Source organism: Helianthus annuus, chromosome 10, assembly GCF_002127325.2.
Source record: "Helianthus annuus cultivar XRQ/B chromosome 10, HanXRQr2.0-SUNRISE, whole genome shotgun sequence".
In the NCBI taxonomy this organism is placed as follows: Eukaryota; Viridiplantae; Streptophyta; class Magnoliopsida; order Asterales; family Asteraceae; genus Helianthus; species Helianthus annuus.
In genome coordinates this window covers 165,985,465-166,008,768 of record NC_035442.2, presented here as the reverse complement: position 1 = coordinate 166,008,768, position 23,304 = coordinate 165,985,465, and the positions used below count along the sequence as shown (strand labels likewise).

Sequence of the window (23,304 nt, the reverse complement as noted above, 5' to 3'; positions counted from 1 at the left end):
GCTCTCTATTGTGTTTTAATATGTTGTTCAATGTGTATTAGTCTGTTGTCCATTGTGTTTTTTATTTGCTCTCACTAATAGTGTCTTTTATTTGTCGTCATCAATTGTGTTTTGTATTTTTAGTTAACTTTCCTTTGTGTTTTTAGCTTGATACTCATTGTGTTTTACGTTATGTTCATTATGTCTTTTATCTGTTGCCATCGATTGTTTTTTTTTTTTTTTTGCTCTACTTTCCATTGTGTTTTTAGTTTGGTACTCATTGTATTTTATGTTATGTCCATTGTGTAATACGCAACTGGTTTTTGATTTTTTTTCTAAATATAACTATATGGTACTTATATTAAAGATAAAAATACGCTCGATTTTATGGTAATTTTTTTTAAATAAATGACGTATACAAAAGTTATGGACGTTTAAAAATAAGGAGGAAATAACATGTGACTTGCATGCGCATAATCTTTTTGTTCTCTTTGACAAAATTAACATTTCCACTTGATTTCTTTTGAGACACTTGTCACTCTATAGTGGCTTCTTACACTTCTTATTTTTACACTCCTTTGTAGAATAACTCAACCCTTGAACTTTGATTATTGTTGATTAGTTTACATATTTATCGTCCATGGCTTTATAGCTTAGTGGCATCTTGGTGGTAGGATAAGGCTTTGGGACCAATAGGTCCTGGGTTCGATTCCCACAAAGGGGATTTTCCCATGTTTATTTGGTTTCCTCCTAAATTGGTGTGGCATTATGCCTAGTGGAGATGGATATGATCGGGTGGTTTCTCTGGTGGCACGATGATACTCCAGTGGTCCGTCAGTGATCCAAATTTGCCGTTCAAAAAAAATGTTTACATATTTATCCTACAAACCATGAGAATAGATTCTATCACTTAAAAAAGTTAAATTTACACATACTAAGGGCATGTTTGGCTAAGCTTTTCAAAGTAACTTATTGACTTATTGGCTTAATCAAAAAGCCAATAAGTCATTTTAGTGTTTGGCAAATTGAAAAGTGATTTTGAAAATGGCTTTTTGAGATGAATGAAAATGAGTTTTTAAAAAGTCACAATATTGTGACTTCTTGTCCAGCTTATAACTTTTCAAGCTTTAAATTATCAATATACCCCTTATTTACCCTCTTATATCATATTGACTTATGAAAGAATGTCCATTTTAGTCATTTTACACCAATAAGCTAAGCCAAACACTTTTTAAAAAACAACTTATTGACTTATTGGTTTTTCCCACCTCATAAGCTAATCCAAACACTTTTTTTAACAACTCCTTTCCCAAAAGTCCTTTTCCCAAAAGTCATTTTTAACTCTAATAAGCTTAGCCAAACATGCCCTAAAACAATATGTACATAAAAGTAGCACGTTTGAATTATATTAGCACAAGAAAATTAATCAAAATAATTGATTTTTGCACATATGTGAATGATATCAATACTTTTCTTTATGAAGATTTATATCAGCACATTGAAAACAAAAAGAAGATCCAAATAAAGAATTAATTGTATGTTAGCATAATTACCGGAAATTCAATATTATTGATATTATTTAGGTTATTATTTTACTTTTTTTCTATAATTGTTGAATGCCACATGACACGTTTTAAATAGTTTTTATAATTTGTATACAAAATGTAATTTGTATTTGATCATACTCCTAGTTTACATTTTCGACATTAAAGTTTCGATTTTGGTCATTTGATTTTTTATTAGTTACGAACCCCTTTTTTGTATTGGATATCTTCGTTGTTGAAAATGTTGGAATCATTATATGATTGTTGTGTTAGAAATTGTGAAAGTTGAGAATATTACAAGTGAGATTGATTTTGTGCGTTGAAAGGGTTGCGAGTTTAATTGGAGTAGATTTTGCTAAATCTGTGCTTTGATCTTTGCCTTTGTTTAGGCTTGAACTGGACTTTTAGCAATACAAAGGGCAAATCCGTCCAAGCGTTGTGAGAAAATAAGAATGTAATAAGAATTTTGAGAAAATAAAGATTTTATGATTGATGACGACGGCCAATGGGAAATCTCATTTTACCCGCTTTGGGCTACCCTTATGCAGGCCCAACTACGAACAGGCCCAAATAATAAGCTGTCTTGCCCATTAAGGTTCCCTTCGTTTGTAAATGAGCGGGAAAACTATGATCAGAAGGAACAGGTCTCATTTAATGCTTGACAAGAATAGGATCTTGGCTGTCAATTGTACTTCTCCGGTTAGAACATTGAATAGGATTGTCATCTCACCGTTAGGGGGCAGACACCTGTCTGCATCCCTCGAAAGCCCGCAGAACCCGTTGGATGGCCCGGACGAAATATCTCACATGTGGGATAAGGGCTGGGTATTATATAAGAGCCAGAGAAGATAACCACAAGGATCATCAGAGGTATCATCTTTAGACTATCTCATTTACTCCACTTTCATTTACTACCTACACATTTACTTCCGACCAATATTCCCATACATTAATCATATATATCACATCTATTGGATTCACACCCTTGAGGAAACATTCCGGTGATCACCTTCATCGGAATAGGCTCCTCCTTCTCTTCGGCAAGTTTACTTACTCTCACGCCGGAGCTTGGTCACGGATCCCCCACCCGGGGCCCTCCGTGACGAGGCTAACAATTTATTCTTTTGTAGTTGCAAGGAACGGGACATCTTGACATCAGCGAAGATCCATTGAACGTCAGCCGGGATTTAGGTATACGACATTGGCGCCATCCGTGGGACCCCATCCTGACTGGAGTCTTCACATTAAACTCCGACGTTAAAGATAACCCGTTTCAGAAACGGCAGCATGAACATCACACCTAGTTCACATGTCACCCAGACGGTACAGCATGAGAAAGTCACAGTGGAGGACGTCACCCATGAGGAAGAGAAAGAAAATCAGGTGGAAATCTTAGAAGAAGAAGAGACTATCACTCCAGATTTCGTCGCCATGCACAAAGACAAGTTGAAGAGATGTCTTGAGGATCTAGAAAGACAAGAAAAGCTCAACAGCCTCAAGGCTAGACTATCCTTCGACACACCTTCTAACCAAGACGAAATAAACCCTAAAAACAAGAGCAGTGGCAGCGATTCACTAGAAACATTCATGACTGCCCTTAGACAAATGTCTTCAGAAGAGAGGGAAGACCTCATCACAAGAAAGAAGCCGAAAGAAAAGGGAAAAGAGAAAGAGAGCCAAAGTGGCAACGATCTAGACCAGCCCTATCTCCCACGGGACCTGGCTGAAGTCTCGAAGTTCACCCGAAGGATTGCAGAGGCACCAATGCCCCCTAAAACAAAGCTACCTCCAAACTTTGACCGTTATGATGGGACAAGAGACCCTGAAGACCACCTCTATGCCTTCAGGGGAGCGGGACAACTTGGGCGATGGCCCATGCCGGTGTGGTGCCACATGTTTGTACAAACTTTGACGGAGGGAGCCCGGCTCTGGTTTGACAGTCTCCCTCTAGGAGGAATCGACAGTTATGAAGAGCTAAGCGATAAGTTCCTCAGGAACTTTGGTCAGCAGAGAAAAGTGGTCAAGAATCCAAACGAGATTCTACACATAAGGCAGGGGGACAACGAGCGGATAGACCAGTACATGGAGAGGTTTGTCAAGGAGAGCATGAACATCAAGGATGTCCCGGAGGTCATGAAGATCAGCAGTTTCATTAACGGGCTAAAGCATGCACAGCTATGTGAGAAACTGGGGGAGGAATTCCCCCATTCGTTTGACAACCTAATGGACAGGGTCAGAGCCTTCGTCAGGGGAAAAGACACAGTCAGCAAAGCTAAGGAGACGGATGTCACGCCCCGAAGGGTCACCTCGGCTGCGAAACCTTCGGACAAAGGTACACCTTATCCCAGAAAACCTGCTTTTGATAGAATGTTGCACGACAGAGCAAGACCCTCATATTCCCCATATAGGCCTCGGGTGTCACACCCCCAAAATCCACCCGCGGAGTACCACCGCTTGGAGGCGTGACATGACCAGGATCAAGCCACCAATCATATTGAACATAAGAGTAAATAGTAAATGTCATTCATCAGTACGAAAGGTGTTTTCAAAACCAAACATAATCTATTGTGTAGCGGAAGCATTAATGTAAAAATCCAACATAAGTATCAAGTTCTCATAATGTAAATGTTTAACATGGAACTCAACAGTCCATGTGCCCACAACGATCGCGCCTCCCATGCAAGCTCCATGTACCTATGGTCCTGCAAGGCATGTAGCAAAGAGTCAACGACTAGTTGAGCGAGTTCACAGTAAGTAAGTTCGTAATAGTAAGTTCTTTTCGTAACATGTGGCTCTACTAGACCGATAGTATGTTCTATTAGTGGGGGCTTCCCATATTTGTATATACACTAGACTATTCGTAACCATAAGTGTTCTTCTTAACCCGAGAACAGTAGTACGTACAAGGTTTACGTAGGCTTTACGTAAGCATCCTTCTCAACCCGAGGACAGTGGTACACGGGGGTTTACGTAGGTTTTACGTAAGTGCCTGTCACAACCCGAGGCAGTAGTGAATATAAGTTTACGTAGGTTTTACGTAAGTGTCCTTCGCATCCTTAGGACAGTGATGAGTACAAGTATACGTAGGTTTTACGTATGTATCCTTCGCATCCGAGGACGATGGTAGATAGTCTAGTAACAGTGTAAGTACAAGTATTTGTTCAATCCCATTCCTTCAATCCCATTCCCAACCACGGGAATCCCATGCCTTGGTAAGAGTGTGAACTCACCTTGGTTTGCTCGGCAGATTACACAAAAGGTTACTTGAACTAAGAGTGGTCAACCACGTTCTAACAGGGTTACCATACAAGTCAGGTTTTGGTTTCAAGTAGTGCACATAAGTATCACATAAGCTAGCAGATAAGGAACACATACAGATCATGGCAGTTACACATCATCACGTTTAACAGTCATAATGTATTCACTTGTGTGATTAAAAGATTGGGCTCGCACAAGCTTAATGGCCTTGTGCGAGTCATCCGTTGGAGCCCAATACTACCCGGCCCAATATTAAGAAACCAACAAAACTATAAGCATAAACACGGCCCAAATAACATGTCTTGTGCGATCCGGATAGCTTGTACAATCCGGTCGACTTGTGTGATCTGATCCGATTGGGTTGTGCGATCGGAACTAGCCCAACCCAACATGTATACCCGGCCCAAACATTACAACTTGTGCGATCCAATAAGCCTTGTGCGACTGGGGACACCTTGTGCGATTGGATCATCTTGTGCGACCAGACTCCTTGTGCGGTCAGATCAGACCTTGCACGATCTGATCTTGTGCGACTAGGAGCCTTGTGCGATTAGTTTAAATGTCCGGATTTCATGCAATTAGTTACAAACATTCAATGGTTTCCAAGTTTGTCATTTATCAATTAACACGATTTCAGATTCTAGCCAATCCCTTAATCGATTAAACAAGATTTTTATCTCAAAATTCTTATGAACTCTATCATAATCAAACATGAACAATAATCTCAACATTTAAACATATTAACATGAATCTTGATCACTAACATACATCCGATTATGACAACACAATAATTCATCCTAATCGTAACATATCACAGCCGATTACGTACCTTTTATCCTAATCATTATGCAAACAATCCGAGAACATGACATGCTAGTCGATTAACATCACCATACTTATCCGATTCACTAGAGCATCATCATTCACACAAACTATTCTCGTTATCACATAAATCATGGCATCCATAAAATCATCTAGCATACGGTTCATAGTTCACAACCACTAACCAAATCATTCGGATTCAAACACATATATGACCGATCACATATCATCAACATAACAATACATCACCTGAATAAAACACATAACATGAAACACTAACCGGTCAAAAGAGTATAACGAGAATAATCCAAACAAGAAAATGATCCGAGTACTAAGATCTTCGATAGAGAGAGAGTGTGTTGCCGTCGAGTTCTAGAGAGAAGATGGGAGCTAGGGTTTGTGTGTGTAAAGTGTTTTGCAAGTTGTGAGAAGTAACCCTATCTCCTAAGTGTTATGCGCATAAAAGAGAGTGGGCCGAACCCTCACTTGGGATGTCCATTTGATCCGAATACAAGAGTGTAGCCCAAATGGGCTTGTGCGATCGGGTGTGTCTTGTGCGATTGGGCTCGTTTGCATACATACATATATTACACATAGTACATATCAACATAACATTCATTAAGTCAACATATAAGATGATCATGCCAAGTTCACATGCATTACATTAAGCACATAAATAGGTTCTAAAATACGAGTTGTCACATCGGGGGAGAGGTCCCCCTCCTTACTCTGATAAGTTCACCCCTCTCACCAAGACCCCAAGCGAGATACTGGCCACTGAGAGGGTAAAGAGCTCCTTCCCAAGGCCACCACCTATAAAACCTGGACTAAAAGCACAACCGAACGAGTATTGTGACTTCCACAAGGGGTTTGGCCATAAAACTGATGACTGTGTGTATCTGAAGAGGGAAATAGAAGCCGCAGTGAAAACGGGAAGACTAGCCCATTTGGTTAAGGAAATCAAGGAGGGAGGAGGGGATCGTAAGGGAAGAGATGCAAGGGAGCCTGGGAGGGCAGATGTGGATATGATTAAAATGAGGAATGAGTTTGATACCACCCGAAGCGTAAAGGCCAGAATCCTGGGCTCCCGGGACTGCATGAAGGCTCCCATCCTAATGCCACACTTAGAAGAAAAAGAAGTACAGCGGCTCCCGTTGAACATCTCAGCCATAATAGCTGGCCACAAGGTGGCCAGAATATACGTGGATGGGGGATCCGGGGTAGAAGTTATATACGAGCACTGTTTCCTCAGGTTTGACAGGGACGTAAGAGATAGACTTGAAGAGGATTCCATCCCTCTAGTAGGATTCAACAACAGTGTATCGCACCCCTTGGGAAAGATCAGACTCCCATTCACAGTTGGGGTAGGGGATCGGGTTCGGACAATAAACCTGACCTTCACAGTGGTCCGAGCACCCTCGAAGTACAATGCAATCTTGGGAAGACCTGGAATTGGGGATTTGCAAGCACAGGCATCCACCCCACACGGAGACTTAGTATTCCAGACACCAAAAGGCTTAGCCTAGGTAAAGTCCTCATATGAAGTAATCTCCTCCGTCTCTGAGGGGGAAGCACCCGGGAAACCTCAAAGGAGGGGGTCGAAGAATGGGTCCTTTGTGACAGGTTCCCAGAGCAGACGATTAAAGTAGGAAGTCACTTGAGTGACAAGTGCAAAATCGCCCTTAAAGAGTTGCTCCTCCTCAACATAGATGTATTCGCATTCCAGCACGGGGACATGACAGGGATCCCCAGGAGCCTGACTGAACACCGGCTCAACACATACACCTGGGCAAAGCCAGTAAAAAAGAAAAAACGAAGCATGGGGCCCAACAAAAGAAGAGTTGCTTGTGAGGAAACCAGAAAACTGCTCAGAGCAGGAATAGTCAGGGAGGTAAAGTATCCATCCTGGGTTGCCAACCCAGTCATGGTTCAAAAGAAAGACGGGGGATGGAGGATGTGCATCGACTTCCAAGGTTTGAACAAAGCATGCCCAAGGACTGTTACCCCCTCCCAGAAATAGACGTCCAGGTAGACTCTTTATCTCAGTATCTCCTAAAATGCTTCTTGGATGCCTACAAAGGATACCATCAGATTCAAATGTCAATCGAAGACGAAGAAAAAACTGCCTTCATCACAGACGAAGGGACATTTTGCTACACCAAAATGCCCTTCGGTCTTAAGAATGTTGGGGCCACGTATCAGAGATTGATGAACACCCTCTTCAGGGAACAGCGTGGAAAGAACTTGGAAGTATACGTCGATGACATCGTTATCAAAATCCTGACAGAGATGGCCATGATAGATGACATAGTTGAGACCCTCCGCACTATGCAAGATGTGAATATGAAGTTAAACCCCGGAAAGTGCTGTTTTGGGGTGGAAGAAGGGAGATTCTTGGAAGTGGTAGTCACTAAAGGCGGAATCAAAGCTAACCCGGAGAAGACTCAAGCTGTAGCTGAAATGCGATCCCCCAGATTCCTAAAAGACATCTAACAATTAAACGGGAGATTAATTGCATTAAACCGTTTTTTATCGAAGGTAGCCGACAGAACCCTCCCCTTCATGAAAGTGCTGAAGGACTGCCTCCAAACAGACAAGTTCAAATGGACCCCAGAAGTGGAGGCTGCCTTCCAAGAAATGAAAACTTACATCTGCAAACTCACAACATTGGCCACCCCAGTACCCGGGGAACCCCTGCTCCTATATATGTCCGCCTCAAAAACGACCATAAGCACGGTCATGATGGTGGAACGGGAGAGAAAGCAGATCCCAATATATTTCATCAGCAGAACACTTAAAGGCCCCGAGGAACGCTATATGCCCCTGGAGAAGCTGGCGTTGGCCCTTGTTTTTGCATCCCGGAGACTCAGGAGGTACTTCCAGGGGCACAAGTTAACCCTGATGACTGATCAACCCCTCCAAAAGGTACTCAGGAGGCCGGAGATGTCGGGACGATTGGCTAAATGGGCCGTGGAACTGGGGGAACACTCCTTAGAGTTTAAGCCCAGAACAGCCATGAAAGGACAGATACTGGCCGATTTTTTAGCAGAAGTCCCGGAGGACGAAGAGAAAGAACTTCTAAAATGGGAAGCCTTGGAAAAAAAAAAGAAAGAGAAAAAGAGGACGAGGCCGTGTGGAAGTTACTCACAGATGGGGCCTCTAGTGAAGAAGGGAGCGGAGCAGGCATCACGTTGATAAGCCCTGAAGGGATTGAGTTGACCTACGCCATAAGACTGGACTTCGAGAACACCAACAACACTGCAGAATATGAGGCCCTTTTAGCGGGGATGAGGCTAGCACAAAAAATGAAAGCAAGGCATGTGGAAGCTAGCACCGATTCACAACGGGTGGTTAAACAATACCAAGGAGAGTATGAAGCCAAAGACGGCACCATGGCTCAGTACGTGGCGAAAGTAAAGGAAACAGCTGAAGCATTTAAAACTTTCAAGCTAGAATACATCCCCCGAGGGAGAAACAGAAAATCTGATGCCCTCAGTAAGCTGGCCTCGGTAGCATTCGACCACCTAGCAAGAGAAGTCAAAGTGGAAGTCCTGACTTCCCCTTCCCTCAACACAAAGGAGGTAGCTGCAGTTGAGAATGTGCAAGAAACATGGATGACACCGATCATAAAGTTCCTCAGAGATGGAACATTTCCCGAGGGAGACTGGGCAGCTAGGAAAATAAGGGTAAAGGCCTTGCAATATGAGCTGGTTGACGGGGAACTATACCGGAGGTCATACCTAGGCCCATCCCTGAAGTGTGTTGACATGGAAGAAGCTGAGTATGTGATCAGGGAAATGCATGAAGGGATTTGTGGAATGCATTCGGGGCCAAGGACGATAGTAACAAAGGCAATGAATGCGGGGTTCTACTGGCCACGAATGTATGAAACAACATCCAGGGAGATCAAGAAATGTGACAACTGCCAATTACATGCACCTATGACCCACCGGCACAAGCACCCGATGATATCAGTCTCAACGTCCTGGCCCTTCCAAAAGTGGGCCATCGACATAATCGGGCCATTACCGGAAGGTCCAGGAGGAGTCAAGTATGTGGTAGTGGCCATCGATTATTTTACCAAGTGGGTCGAGGCAAGGCCCTTAGCAAAAATAACCGGGGAGCAGATGAGGCGGTTTGTATTAGATAACATCATCTGCAGATACGGGGTCCCAAAGGAACTGGTAAGTGATAACGGCGTCCAATTTGCTGTAAGACCTTTTAAGCCATGGTGCGAGTAGATGCACATTCAGCAAGTGTTTACCTCCGTCACCCATGCCCAAAGTAATAGATTAGTAGAAAGAGCCAACCAAAGTGTCATCAAGGGAATGAAGGGAAGACTCGGGAGAAAACAAAAAGGATGGCTGGAGGAACTACCATTTGTGTTATGGGCATATAGGACCACTCCTAAAAATTGCAATGGGTAAACTCTTTTCAGCCTAACTTACGGGACGGAAGCTGTCATCTCGGCTGAAATAGGATCCCCAACTGCCCGGATGAGACTCAGGGAGGAGGAGAATGAGCAAGACCTCCAGATGAATCTGAACCTTTTGGAAGAAAGAAGAGAGGTAGCAGCAATCAGAGAGGCCAAATACAAGAAGCAGCTGGAAAGTTATTACAACGCCAAGATGAAAAAGCTCAACCTCGTCTCAGGAGATCTGGTCCTAAGAGCAAATGAAGCCAGCTTGCAGGAGAACACCGAAAAGTTAGGTCCCAACTGGGAGGGGCCTTACCGAGTCATATGGGCGAACGGCAAAGGGAGCTGCAAACTGGAAACGCTCCAAGGCAAGGAGGTCCCCAGGACATGGAACCTCATGCAGCTTAGGAAATATCACATATGAGGGGTCTACCCCCAGGAAAAACGGCCAAGAGCCACTTTTGTAATATTTAACTATTAATCTGGGGTTCCCCCAATGACGAATCTTTTGTAACAATTTGTGCTGGGAAGTTTAATCCCCAAGAAGTAAATGAAAAAATGAACAGTTAGCATGTCCTCTTTTGACAAAATAGCAGGTATTATACCTAGGCAGACGTGCTTGGGAACACTATAAAACCTAATTAACAAGTAAACACACGTGTACAAAGCATATCAAACATGCCAAAAGCCCGGCCGTGGAGCAAATAGGGTCTAGCTAACCCAAAGAAAACGGACAAAAAATAAACCAAAAACATAATCTCACATTATAAACTTGTCCTATGATTGGCCTCGAACAGACAATCCGGGTTTACTAGACAAACCACAAACACAACATATCTTTGTAAACCAAACTACAAAAAGGGATCATGTTTTATTCATTTACAAAACAAATGTACAAAGAAAAGCCTTAGTAACTTTGGCTGAAATACAAGGAAACAAAACACAACGAGTTCAACCAAAAAGACCAAAACCCAACTTCTTGCAAAATGGTCCAAAGGTCCCCAGGAAAAACACCAGCTTGATCCTAGGCAAAAGCACCTGCAAAAACAATAAACATAACAAAAAGCATGCAAATAACAGGGCAACAACACAGGATCATAAGTTATACGATTAGGCATTAAGGAGGACCCCCACACAAAGGTCCCCCTTTTCAAACACAAAAAAGTTCAAAAGTATCCCAAGAAAAGTAGTTATTCAAGTTACAACCACATCGAAGAAAGCAAATGTCCAGGAATCACTGGGGAGCACCCTCAGGCAAAGATGGCGGAGAGGAAGGACCAACAGAGGAAAACGGGGCCTTTAATTCATCTATCGATACTAAGGGATGCTCCAGGATTTTCTTCAGGATAACAGGGGTCTTGCTCCCAAAATCCTCATCCAGCTTGGATAATTTCTTCTTAGCCTTGGAGTTGTACAGCGGAGTCTCCTTCCTGCCTAGACCCTGAGCATAATAAGCGTAACCATCATTTAACCCAGCCTGTTAGCCAACATCCCGGCAAGCCCTATATATCTCCTCCAAACCACTCTTAAAATCCTCTGACTGGGAGACAGCAGAAAGGAAGGCCCCAAACCCCTCCATAATAAGCCAATGTTTCTCCCCGGCCAACCGCTGGTTATCATCAGAAGTCACCCCATAGTTTGCATACATGGTATTCAACTGTTCCTGGGAGACAGAGCCAACTTCCTTCAAATACTTCAACTCAGCAGCCAACTCTTCTTTTTCTTCCACCAGCACCGCCATCTCCTGCTCCCAGGCCCGCTCCTTCTTCTCCAACATGGCTCCAGCCCCCTGGACAAAAAATATCACAAAAAATCCGAAAAACAAAAAGGGGGGGGGGGAGAAGGGCTACATACCTTCTCTTCCTGCAGCCTTCTCTCAGCTTCAACTACTTGGCAGCTAAGTTCGGCAGCAACAGATTGAGAGGTTCTAAGCTCACCCTTGAGACCTTCGTTGGCCCTCCTCAAATCATCGATCCGCTGCAACATGCTAGCACCCCTGAAAAAGCTCTCACAAAGAGACATGCTATACTGATCCTCGAAAAGATCATCCCTCAAAGCAGAGTTTACAAATTTATGGGAGGGAGGAACAACATGACTCATGAAGTCACTAGCGGCCTTAGGAGTCCCTATCACTGAGGAATGAGTCACTTTCCATTTGGGGACATAGGTAAAGGGGATAGCATCAGCAAACAGAGGAGCCAAAGGGGACCGACGGATAAGACCCTCAGGCTCAGTAGGCTTACTGGTCCCCGTAGCATGAAGAGGAGAGAGTTCAAAGGCTAAGGTAAAGTGAGCTAAGCCTACTCCTGGGGTCTTGTCCCGAACACGGGAGGATGAGGAACCAGTGGGGATCTCTATGGGATCACGAGAACTCCCCTGCACCAAAAGAAACATCAGAAATAAAACACAGATGAGACAGAGTAGACAAGGGGAAAAAAGGGACTCGCCAACAAAGGTGCACTCACAAGACTTGAAGACCTCAGATGTTTGGACAAAGAACCCTTGACCCCAGCAGGGGGAAGTTCGGAAGCAGCCTTTGAAGGAAGGGGGAGCTTCTGTCCACTGGCACTCCGGAGCCTTTGTCGGATATCACGGCTGGCTGAGGACCTGAAGCTTTCCTTTTGCGAACTAAACGAATTTCCAGGTCTTCATCATCACTCCTATCAGAATGCTTAACAGGAGCAGGATCAGGAGAACTCTCCTCCTCATCAGAGGACGCGTCCTCACCCCCCTCTACAACAATAGAGCCCCCCGCCTGGGCAGACCCTCCGGTAACCTGCACTGTCCCACTCCGGTTCAGACCCGGAACAGCTTCACCATCAACAACAAACTTCACGTCCTTAGAATCTCCCTGGAGCAACCTCCACAAAGTCACCTCTGTGAAAGAAAAGCACTAAAGATGACTACACAGATATCAAGAAACAAAATAAACAAAATACAGATCAAAGGCAAAAAGATACCTTTTTTACTAAAGAAAGCCTTGGGTCGAACAGGATAAGAAGGGCTCAACCCTCCCATGGCCAAAATACCCTCAGAAAAGGTGAAATCCCGGGTAGGGTTCTCGTACATGCGTTTCCACTAAACAGTCTCATTAGCTGACAAGGTAGGAACAGTATCTTCAATGGGGGCATCGACATCCCTAGGCAAAGGGGATTCTGACATCATGGCAGCAGAGACGAAAATAAACCTACTTTTCCAATCCTTCGGGTAAGTGGAAGTTGGCATGAAGGTGTAACAGGGTTTTGACACATTGTTTTGTCTCTTGGCAAAGGTAAACCAATCTCCGTCAGAGATCAGTTTGTAAAACATGCAGAATAAGGGAATGGAGGGTTCACCGGAAATAGCCGCACAGGACAACTCGAAGTGCACCACTCTCATCAACCCTAAGGGATGTAACTGAGAAAAGTGAACCCCAAAATGACGAAGCAGAGCGACCTTAAAAGAGGAAAGAGGATATCGGACGCCGCAGGAGGAAAAAGCCAAGATATAAAGAGGGATCCTGTCTGGTGTAAACACTGCCGGTTCATTAGGATCCGGCAAAGTGGGGGAAAACTGCTCAGGGATGTTAAATGTCTCAACAAAAGACTTCAAGTCCTTTGACGTCAAGACAGACTTGATTACAGAACGGCCGAAGCGACTTATGATCGGAGAAAGAATGATGATCGGAGGAATTATGACGGAAAGAGAAGGAACCAGAAGGTTTAGATAGGAAATTTGAAAAGATATGGGGTATTTAAAGAGGATAACTGACACACAGGAAACCGATCCTGTCATCAGTCCCTTCAAAATTAAAAAAAGAGCACGTGTCTCTAGGGGATTAATTCTCGCTATAGGCGTCCGGCGACATGATGGCTAGTGGGAGTGGTTAATTATAACCGATCAGTAGTGGGCCCACACTCAAAGCCCAAAGAAAAGAAAAACCTCCCTTTGAACAGTTATGATTTAGCCCCGGATCATGAGCCTCGGGTCTCAGAACCAGGGACTAAAGATGACTTGACGACGGGCCAATGGCCATTTTACCCACTTTGGGCTACCCTTATGCAGGCCCAACTACGAACAGGCCCAAATAATAAGCTGCCTTGCCCATTAAGGTTCCATTCGTTTGTAAATGAACGGGAAAACCATGATCAGAAGGAACAGGTCTCATTTAATGCTTGACAAGAATAGGATCTTGGCTGGCAATTGTACTTCTCCGGTTAGAACATTAAATAGGATTGTCATCTCACCGTTAGGGGGCAGACACGTGTCTGCATCCCTCGAAAGCCCGCAGAACCCGTTGGATGTCCCGGACGAAATATCTCACATGTGGGATAAGGGCTGGGTATTATATAAGAGCCAGAGAAGATAACCACAAGGATCATCAGAGGTATCATCTTTAGACTATCTCATTTACTCCACTCTCATTTACTACCTACACATTTACTTCCGACCAATATTCCCATACATTAATCATATATATCACATCTATTGGATTCACACCCTTGAGGAAACATTCCGGTGATCACCTTCATCGGAATAAGCTCCTCCTTCTCTCCGGCAAGTTTGGTTACTCTCACGCCGGAGTTTGGTCACGGATCCCCCACCTGGGGCCCTCCGTGACGAGGCTAACAGTTTATTCTTTTGTAGTTACAAGGAACGGGACATCTTGACGTCAGCGAAGATCCATTGAACGTCAGCCGGGATTTGAGTATTCGACAATTGATGTAAAAGATAAAGGGTCATTTTCGTAATTAAAAAATTTCAAAACATAAAATAAGTTCCAAGTGAGTGTATTTTTTTAACAGCAAAGGTTACATAATCCTTGTTTCTAAATTACACCAAATTTACCTCTGTCATGGTCTCTCCCTAAGACCACCCGTAGTGGGGCGTGATTTTTAAAAAAAAAATTTGAAAAAAAAAAAGCCTCAAAACGCCCCCACCCCCACTACACTAGGCGTTATAAGGCGTTATTTTTGAAGAATTTGCATGGGAGCGTTTTAAATAAAACGCTGAAATGGTTTACTGAGCAACTGCATGTGGTCAATGGAGTGTGAGTCTGTCAAGGAGGACTTTGACTAGCCAATGAGGAGGACTTTGACTAGTCGCAACTACTTTCCTTTTTTTTTTAATGACTGGAACGGGCATTATTAGGCATTATGCCCACTACACCACTTTTGCAATAATGCCCCATGCTGACTAGGATGACACGTGTCGAATAATGCCCCATGGTGGGGGCATTATTTTGTTCCACCACTACACATGGTCTAAGAGACACAAAGCCTCTAGCACCCCACCAAAATGGTGATGACCTTAAGTGAGTGTATTTAAACCTTAATATTACCATTGCTTCTGGGTTCGTTTTTGAAACCAGCCCCTATCGGGGTTGAGTTTTGACGCTATTGAGAGGGCGGGCCGGTGTTTCCATGGGGCCCAGATCATCCCGCTCCTGCCCTGATTGCTCTTTAATCCACTCCGTGTGTCCGTATGACCCGAGGGGATAGGTGGACCCGTATATTAGATATGTAGATGTAGATACCAAACAATCTAAGAGATGAGCCCAAAATTCAATGAACTGTGCACATACTCTAATACTCACATGTGAAAACTTGCCCCACAATGTATTGATAAGCTACGATGACAGCAACTCTTACTACTACGTAGTACACATATTTATTATTCAAATTGAAGATGCATTGTTAACTAGCTAGATGTAATATAGATACAAGTCCATTCCATATCTTAAAAACTCATATAAATTTTTTTTACCTTGTACTTAGAACAAATACAATGAGAGTTAGAAAAAGAACGAGGTATAAGTCTATAACCATCTTATGAATATTCTATCTATAAATGAGAACATTCTATCTATACTAAGGGCATACAAGGCGCCCCCGTGATAGCCCCTTTTCACGGTATTGATAGTGTGAAACATTGTCGGGGGTGTTTTTTTTTATTGTGTGATAGGCTTTTTCGTGATGACTATCACGGTCGTGGAAGATTAGTGTTGTGTATGGTAATGGGTTTAACTTTGATATTCATAAAAGGAATGAGATGTTAAATTGTGATTGTGTGCGATATGTATTTTGAAATGTGATGTGTCTTGTAAATGTAATGAGTGAAATGTGAAAAACTAAGATGTCAAATGGTAATTGGGTGTGATAGCAAATTTTAGTGATGGCTGTGATGGGTGCCTCATCCACCCTATATTCTAAAGTTCGTGCCCTTTGCCACCGACCAAAACACCTCCCAAAACTTTGTAGTTTAACATTTACACCCTTCACATTTCTAAAAACTTTATGAAATGTCACTTTCTCACTCTTGAGTTCCAGCATTTCAAGTTTACTTTCGTATTTTCATTATTTTACTTAAAAAAATATTTTCTCACATGCTTAGTTTTATGGACGTGTTGGTATAAATTCACGTTTCAACGTAAACGATATATAATCACCTTTCAACGTTCAACGTAAACGGTATATATTTGCGTTTCGGCCTAAAGTTTTCTAAAAAAGAGTTAAGTCAAATATAACACGTTTTTATGCTTATTTTTATGTACGTTTTCAGCTGGTCTACCTTTTGCCATAAATTAAAAAAAAAAAACGTTAGTTTCTCATGTGTTTATTTTTATGTACATGTTGGTATAAATTCATGTTTCGATGTAAACGGTATAAATTCACGTATCAACGTAAAATTTTACCGGAAATGAGTCGGGCCAAATATGATATGTTTTCATGCTTATTTTTATGTACGTTTTCAGTTGATCTACATTTTGACGTACGAGATTTAGTACGTTTTGACGTTGCTAATTAAGTCTTGATGCAAAGGTAAGGGTGATGTAGTGGTTAGGTTGAACCCCACTAAACGAACCAACCCGGGTTCGATTCCGTTACTTTTATACAGTATAAAATCGATTTACTTTACTTTTTTATCCAACCGTAATGCTTATGGTTAAAGAATTACATAACGCGTGGTATAATCCATTCAATGCTTGTGATTTACCTTCACCGCGCCACATGTTATCATCGATAAATTAATATCTATGGAATCATTATGAACTACTGTGAATTGTGAACATATGTGATGAGGATACGTCCCTAACCGGACCGAATCATGGCTACACACAGATCGGACCGGGCCTTGCACCACGAAACGAACCGGACACTACGATGGTCCGTTATAACTAACTAGGCCCCACCTCCATAACCGTCATGATAGCGACTGGTCCGACCCTAACTAACTCGCCACGTCAGCACACCCAAAAGCTATAAATACCCCGCCAAAGCCTCCAGCAAGTGGTAATCGTTACTCTCTCTCTCCCTGATTTATTTCCTCCTCACAAATACTTATTCTCACGCCCGAGCTTGGTCACAGAGAGGCCCCCCTCCCTGTGACGAGGCTAACGGTGTGCTTGTCTCTTGTGATCTTGCAGGTCTCTTGTCGGATCATCTGAAGCTATACTCTAGCCAGTTCGTATCAACTGGTTTTTGAGTCTTCAGTGGCGCCATCCCCTCGAATTCACATAATTCATTTTGTTGTTCTCATTTTTTCGAAGTAATGGCAGAATTACCAGCAGCAATCTCCACCAGTCCTTTCCCATCTTACAATGATATATGGGAAGGAAACGCTAATTCCACAATCGCTCCAGCAGCAGTTATCGCTTCAGCAGCCTCGATAGGCTCCGCATCGGCTCCTCCAGCTGCAAATGTTGTGGGTGGAAGTTCTGTCACCACACTGTCCGTTACCGCCCCAGTTGTCACGCCACTACCGAGTTTCGACAACGCTTTCCTCTTAAGGAATGCTGATCTGTTGCGACAGTTACAGCAGCAACAGCAGAGAGACGAGATGCTGCAAAGTCTCCGAACAAACTTGTTTACCAGTGCCTACTCAGGGGGAAACCCTGTCTCCGTCGGTCCTTTCGCTTCTGGATCTCTGGTAAGTTCTATGATCTCCACTTCTATACCACATGTTACACAATTCTCCTCCGTAACAAGTGCTCCGATGAATAACGGTCTAAACGACCTGTTTCTCCAGGGATCTCTGGGTTTAAACCCCCAAGACCAAGAGCTACTCATGCCATATCATCCCACGTCTATGACTTCGCAGTCAAAGTTCACGCTACGGATTGTCAATGCTCCACTCCCAGCAAAGCTAAAGATGCCTCCCACGTTAAAATTTTACGATGGAACGTCCGACCCGGACGACCATATGTTCGCGTTTGCCGGAGCGGCTAAGGTCGAACAATGGCCAATGCCGGCTTGGTGTCTTATGTTCGCCCAAACTCTCACCGGATCTGCTAGAGTTTGGTTCGATGGGTTGCCAGAGGGGTCGATCGATCACTTCGAGGACTTCCGACGTATATTCTTGCAAAACTTTTGCCAGCAGCGTCGCTGCAAAAAAGATATTACTGAGGTACACCACATCAAGCGCCGCGACGGAGAGTCCGTAGAAGATTTTATAGACCGTTTCAACCGAGAAAGTATGCAGATAAGTGGAGCAGTAGACCAGCTCCGAGTATCGGGTTTCTGTCATGGTGTACGGAACAATCAATTGGTGGAAAAACTTCACGAAGATCTCCCAAAGACCATGGAGACACTCATGGAACGGGCTCGAGCTTTTGTTCGAGGGAAGAGTGCTTGCGGCCAACCGAACGATGCGACTGCCAGGAGCTCCAAAGCCCGAACCACGTCATGGAGACGGAACGCATCGCCACCAAAAGATAGGAACAGCAACTGGAACAGAAACCGTGGTCCGTATCAAAAATCCGATCGAAGCAGTTTCCGGACAGGAAACGTACGATTCAACAGTTTCTCTGAATTATCAAAATCGCCGAGCGAAATCCTCAGCACGGAAAACACTCGATTCCCCACGCCATCAAAGCAACGGCCCACCTCGGATAAGCATTCCAAAAAATATTGTGAATATCACCGGGACAAAGGCCATACAACTGATGAATGTTGGGCTTTAAAGCAAGAAATCGAAAAGGCCGTTCGATCCGGTAAACTCTCACATCTTGTAAAAGAAGTAAAAGATGGAAAGAAGCCAGCAACAGTAGTTGACAATCCGAACACCGAACCGGGGATCAATATGATCCGGTCAGCAGAACCGAGAGGAATTAAACGGTCGAACCAACATATGGCAGCATGGATGCGTCAGCCGACATATTTTCCTCCGATCGACCCCGAAGACGCTCGGGACGGACCGATCACAATTTCAGCTGTTGTCGCCGGACACCTGGTTCGACGTATTTACGTGGATGGAGGAAGCGCCTTTGAGATCATGTATATCCAGTGTTTCCAACAGCTGAATCCCCAAACAAAAAGGAAGTTAATCGAAGTATCTACCCCATTGATAAGCTTCTCAGGAGAAGTAGTCCGTCCGATAGGACAGATTACTCTTCCAACCACATTCAAAGACGGTAGCAAAAGCAGGACAGTGCCATTAACTTTCCTTGTTGTTCGAACTCATTCTTCGCACAACATAATACTCGGACGCCCCGGATTACGAGCTCTTGGAGCGATCAGTTCGACAATACACGGAGCTATTAAGTTCCCTACCGAAGCCGGTGTTGCAACCATCTGTTCAGAATCGAATTCACTGGTCGCTGAAGTAAGGCATACGGCCGAAACAAGCTCTAAGAAGTCCGAAGTACCTACGGAGCTATGGGCAATCAATCCGGATTTCCCCGAACAACAAGTGGCTATCGGCGCTCAACTCCCAAAACGAACGAAGAAACTTTTATGGGAATTGTTAAGCAACTCGATAGATGTCTTTGCGTGGCAGCACTCTGATATGCAGGGAGTCCCCAGATCGATGGCACAACATCACCTAAATGTAAAAGATTCAGTCAAACCAATAGCACAAAGAAAGAGACACATGGCACCGGATCGAGCAAAAGCCATAGCAAAAGATGTTAAAAGCCTCCTAGACGCAGGGATCATTCGGGAGGTTCGGTATCAAACATGGGTATCAAACCCCCTGATGGTACGAAAAAAGGATAACTCATGGAGAATGTGCATCGATTTCACCGATCTAAACAATGCGTGCCCGAAAGATTGTTTCCCTCTCCCAGAGATCGATGAGAAGATTGACTCCGTTGCAACATTCAGGTTAAAATGTTTTTTGGACGCTTACAAAGGCTATCACCAAATACAAATGGCGGTCGAAGATGAAGATAAGACGGCCTTCGTCACCAATGAAGGAGTGTTTTGTTTTACTAAGATGCCGTTCGGTTTGAAAAACGCCGGTGCTACGTACCAGCGTCTAATGAACAAGGCTTTTAAGGACCAGATCGAACGAAACGTAGAGGTGTACGTCGATGACATCGTGATAAAAAGTCATGATGAGGCCGCCATGCTAAAAGATATACTCGAAACATTTACTCGGCTCCGAAGCATTAACATGAAGTTGAATCCGAAAAAATGTACATTCGGGGTAGAAGAAGGCAAGTTTCTCGGAGTCATGGTCGGGTCGAAAGGCTTACGAGCCAACCCTGACAAAATTGACGCTGTTCTTACAATGAAGCCCCCGACATCAGTTAAAAAATTCAATCCTTAAATGGACGATTGGCTGCTCTCCATCGGTTTTTGTCAAAAGCTGCAGACCGATCGCTCCCATTCATGGACGTTCTCAGGAAGAGCTTTAGATCGGAGTTTAAATGGACGGGAGAGGCCGCGCGAGCTTTCGAAGAGCTTAAAGAATGTTTGGGCACCCTACCAACCCTCACCGTACCGGAAGAAGACGAGGTATTAACGGTATATTTAGCTGCATCGTTCGGAGCCATCAGCGCGGTATTAGTTGCCCACCGAACTGGAAAACAAATCCCCATTTATTATGTAAGCCGAACGTTAAAAGACTACGAAACAAGATATTCAAATTTGGAAAAATTAGCCTTGGCCCTAGTCCATGCTTCAAGAAGGCTTCGCCGATATTTTCAGGCCCATCCAATCGAGGTACGAACGGACCAAAGAATCCAACACGTTCTCCGACGACCCGAGGTCTCAGGCCGAATGGCGAAATGGGCGATTGAGTTGGGCGCATTCAACATTACCTTCTGAACTAAAGGTCCGTTGAAAGGACAGGTGATAGCGGATTTTTTGGTCGAAATACCAGAAGAGAAAGAAACTGAAGAGGCAGGTAAAGCTCCGGAGAAGCCATGGTCTTTGTATACCGACGGTGCCTCTAGTGCCGAAGGATCAGGAGTGGGCCTAATTCTCACCGATCCAGACGGAACGGATGTAACGTATGCGCTCCGACTAGAATTCAAAAGTTCCAACAACGAGGCTGAGTATGAAGCTCTCCTAGCCGGCCTATGCCTAGCACAGAAAGTCGGAGCAAAGAATGTTATAGCCCATGTAGACTCGTTGCTCGTAGCAAATCAGGTAAATGGAGAATACGAGGCGAGGGAAGCAAACATGATCGAGTATCTCGAACAAGTAAGGCAGGCAATGGCTTTGTTCGAAGCATGTAGGGTCGAACATATCCCCCGTAGCAAAAACAAAAAAGCGGATGCATTGAGCAAATTGGCATCGGTATCATTCAGCCACCTAGCCAAAGAAGTAAGAGTGGAAGTTTTAGCTACACCGTCAATCGCAGCTCCGCAAGTAATGCAAGTTGAAGTTCCACCACAAACATGGATGACGCCGATAATTAATTATTTGGTGCATGATGTTCTGCCAACTGACAAAGCGGAAGCAAGGAAGATCCAGATCAATTCCCTCCAGTATCAGATGCAGGAAGGAGGATTGTACCGAAAGACCTTTCTCGGACCATTGCTAAAGTGTCTGGATCCGGAGCAAGCTAGTTACATCATACGGGAAATACACTATGGCATCTGTGGTATCCACGCCGGACCCAAAATGATCGTAACAAAGGTAAAAAAACGCAGGGTACTACTGGCCCGGAATGCATGAAAGCGCCGTAAAAGAGCTCCAGCAATGTGACGAATGTCAAAGGCACGCACCAACCAGCCTCCGAGCTAAAAATGAAATGATACCAGTAACCGCCGCATGGCCTTTTCAAAAATGGGGAGTTGACATCGTCGGACCTTTTCCGAGATCAAGCGGAAGCGCACAATATCTGTTGGTCGCGGTGGATTATTTCACCAAGTGGGTAGAAGCTCGTCCGTTTACAACCATCTCCGGCTACAATGTGACACGATTTTTCTGGGAGCAAATAGTGTGCCGATTCGGTCTACCGCTCTACATCATAAGCGACAATGCAAAACAGTTTGCAGAAAATCCCTTCAAGCGATGGTGTGAAAGGTTAAAAATCAACCAAGTTTTTTCCTCGATTGCCCACCCCCAAGGCAACGGGCAGGTTGAACAGATCAATCGACGCATCGTCGACGGCATAAAAAGAAGGCTAGGTCAGGAGGGAAAAGGTTGGGCGGACGAATTGCCAAACGTCCTATGGGCACACCGAACACTGCACAAGACCAGGAACGGTGAAACACCGTTCAGCTTGACCTACGGTACCGAAGCAGTAATTCCGGCCGAAATCGGGCTCCCAAATCAAAGGTGCAAGAATTCGGAAGAAAACGAACGTGAACTCCGGTCCAACCTTGACCTGCTGGAGGAACGCCGAAACATAGCGGCAATCAAAGAGGCTCGGTATAAGAAAAAAATCGAAAAGTATTACAATGCTCGGGCTAAAATCTACAAGTTCAAAGTCGGAGATTATGTGCTCCGAAACAACGACGCAAGTCGCACCGAAACCCCCGGCAAACTAACCCCAAAGTGGGAAGGGCCATACCGAGTCAAGGAAGCCAGTGAGAAGGGCTCGTATGTGCTAGAGAAGCTTGACGGAACCCTAGTGCCTCGAACATGGAATGGGGTACACTTAAAAAAGTGCTTCATGTAAACAACCAGCTACGGCTGAAGAAGATCGCTAATTTACATTTTTAGTATTTCCAGATTTCAATATGTAAATCGGGAGGGTATTACCCCGATAACCTTTTATTTCCTTTGTAATCAGGATGTTTTTTCCCCGAACCAGTAAATAAAGCGATCTATATCTTTATAAACATAAAGATAGCATACATATAAGTTCGAACAAAATTCCTAAATGTGCACGAACGGGCCACGACCCATGCCTCGCGCTGATCGAGAAGGCTTAAATAGTTCAAAAGAGAATTAAAATCTATTGAGCAGGCGAAGCACCTTCATCCGGTGCGATCGCCAAGTTAAAAGTATACGGCAAAGGTTTGGACGCAAACCGATGCTAAGTAACTAAGTTAAAATAAAAATGACTTAACACAAAAACAGTCATGTATATTCGTTGTGCAATTAAAACTGTTTCAAGCAAAGCATA

General features: G+C 44.0%; 3 protein-coding genes across 3 annotated transcripts; all 3 read left to right on the top strand.

Moving 5' to 3' along the window:
• Positions 1-2,810: 2,810 nt before the first annotated feature.
• LOC110883225 lies at positions 2,811-7,129 on the top strand. Its single transcript, XM_022131033.1, has 2 exons — positions 2,811-3,755; positions 6,284-7,129. The coding sequence occupies exons 1-2, from the start codon at positions 2,811-2,813 to the stop codon at positions 7,127-7,129; spliced, it is 1,791 nt and encodes a 596-aa protein (XP_021986725.1).
• A 1,557-nt stretch (positions 7,130-8,686) lies between these two features.
• Positions 8,687-9,844, top strand: LOC110883226 (protein NYNRIN-like). The gene has a single exon (XM_022131035.1). It carries the CDS (start codon positions 8,687-8,689, stop codon positions 9,842-9,844), a length of 1,158 nt encoding a protein of 385 aa, XP_021986727.1.
• A 10,768-nt stretch (positions 9,845-20,612) lies between these two features.
• LOC110883227 lies at positions 20,613-22,854 on the top strand. The gene is made up of 3 exons (XM_022131036.1): positions 20,613-20,945; positions 21,075-21,831; positions 21,881-22,854. The coding sequence occupies exons 1-3, from the start codon at positions 20,613-20,615 to the stop codon at positions 22,852-22,854; spliced, it is 2,064 nt and encodes a 687-aa protein (XP_021986728.1).
• Positions 22,855-23,304: the final 450 nt, after the last annotated feature.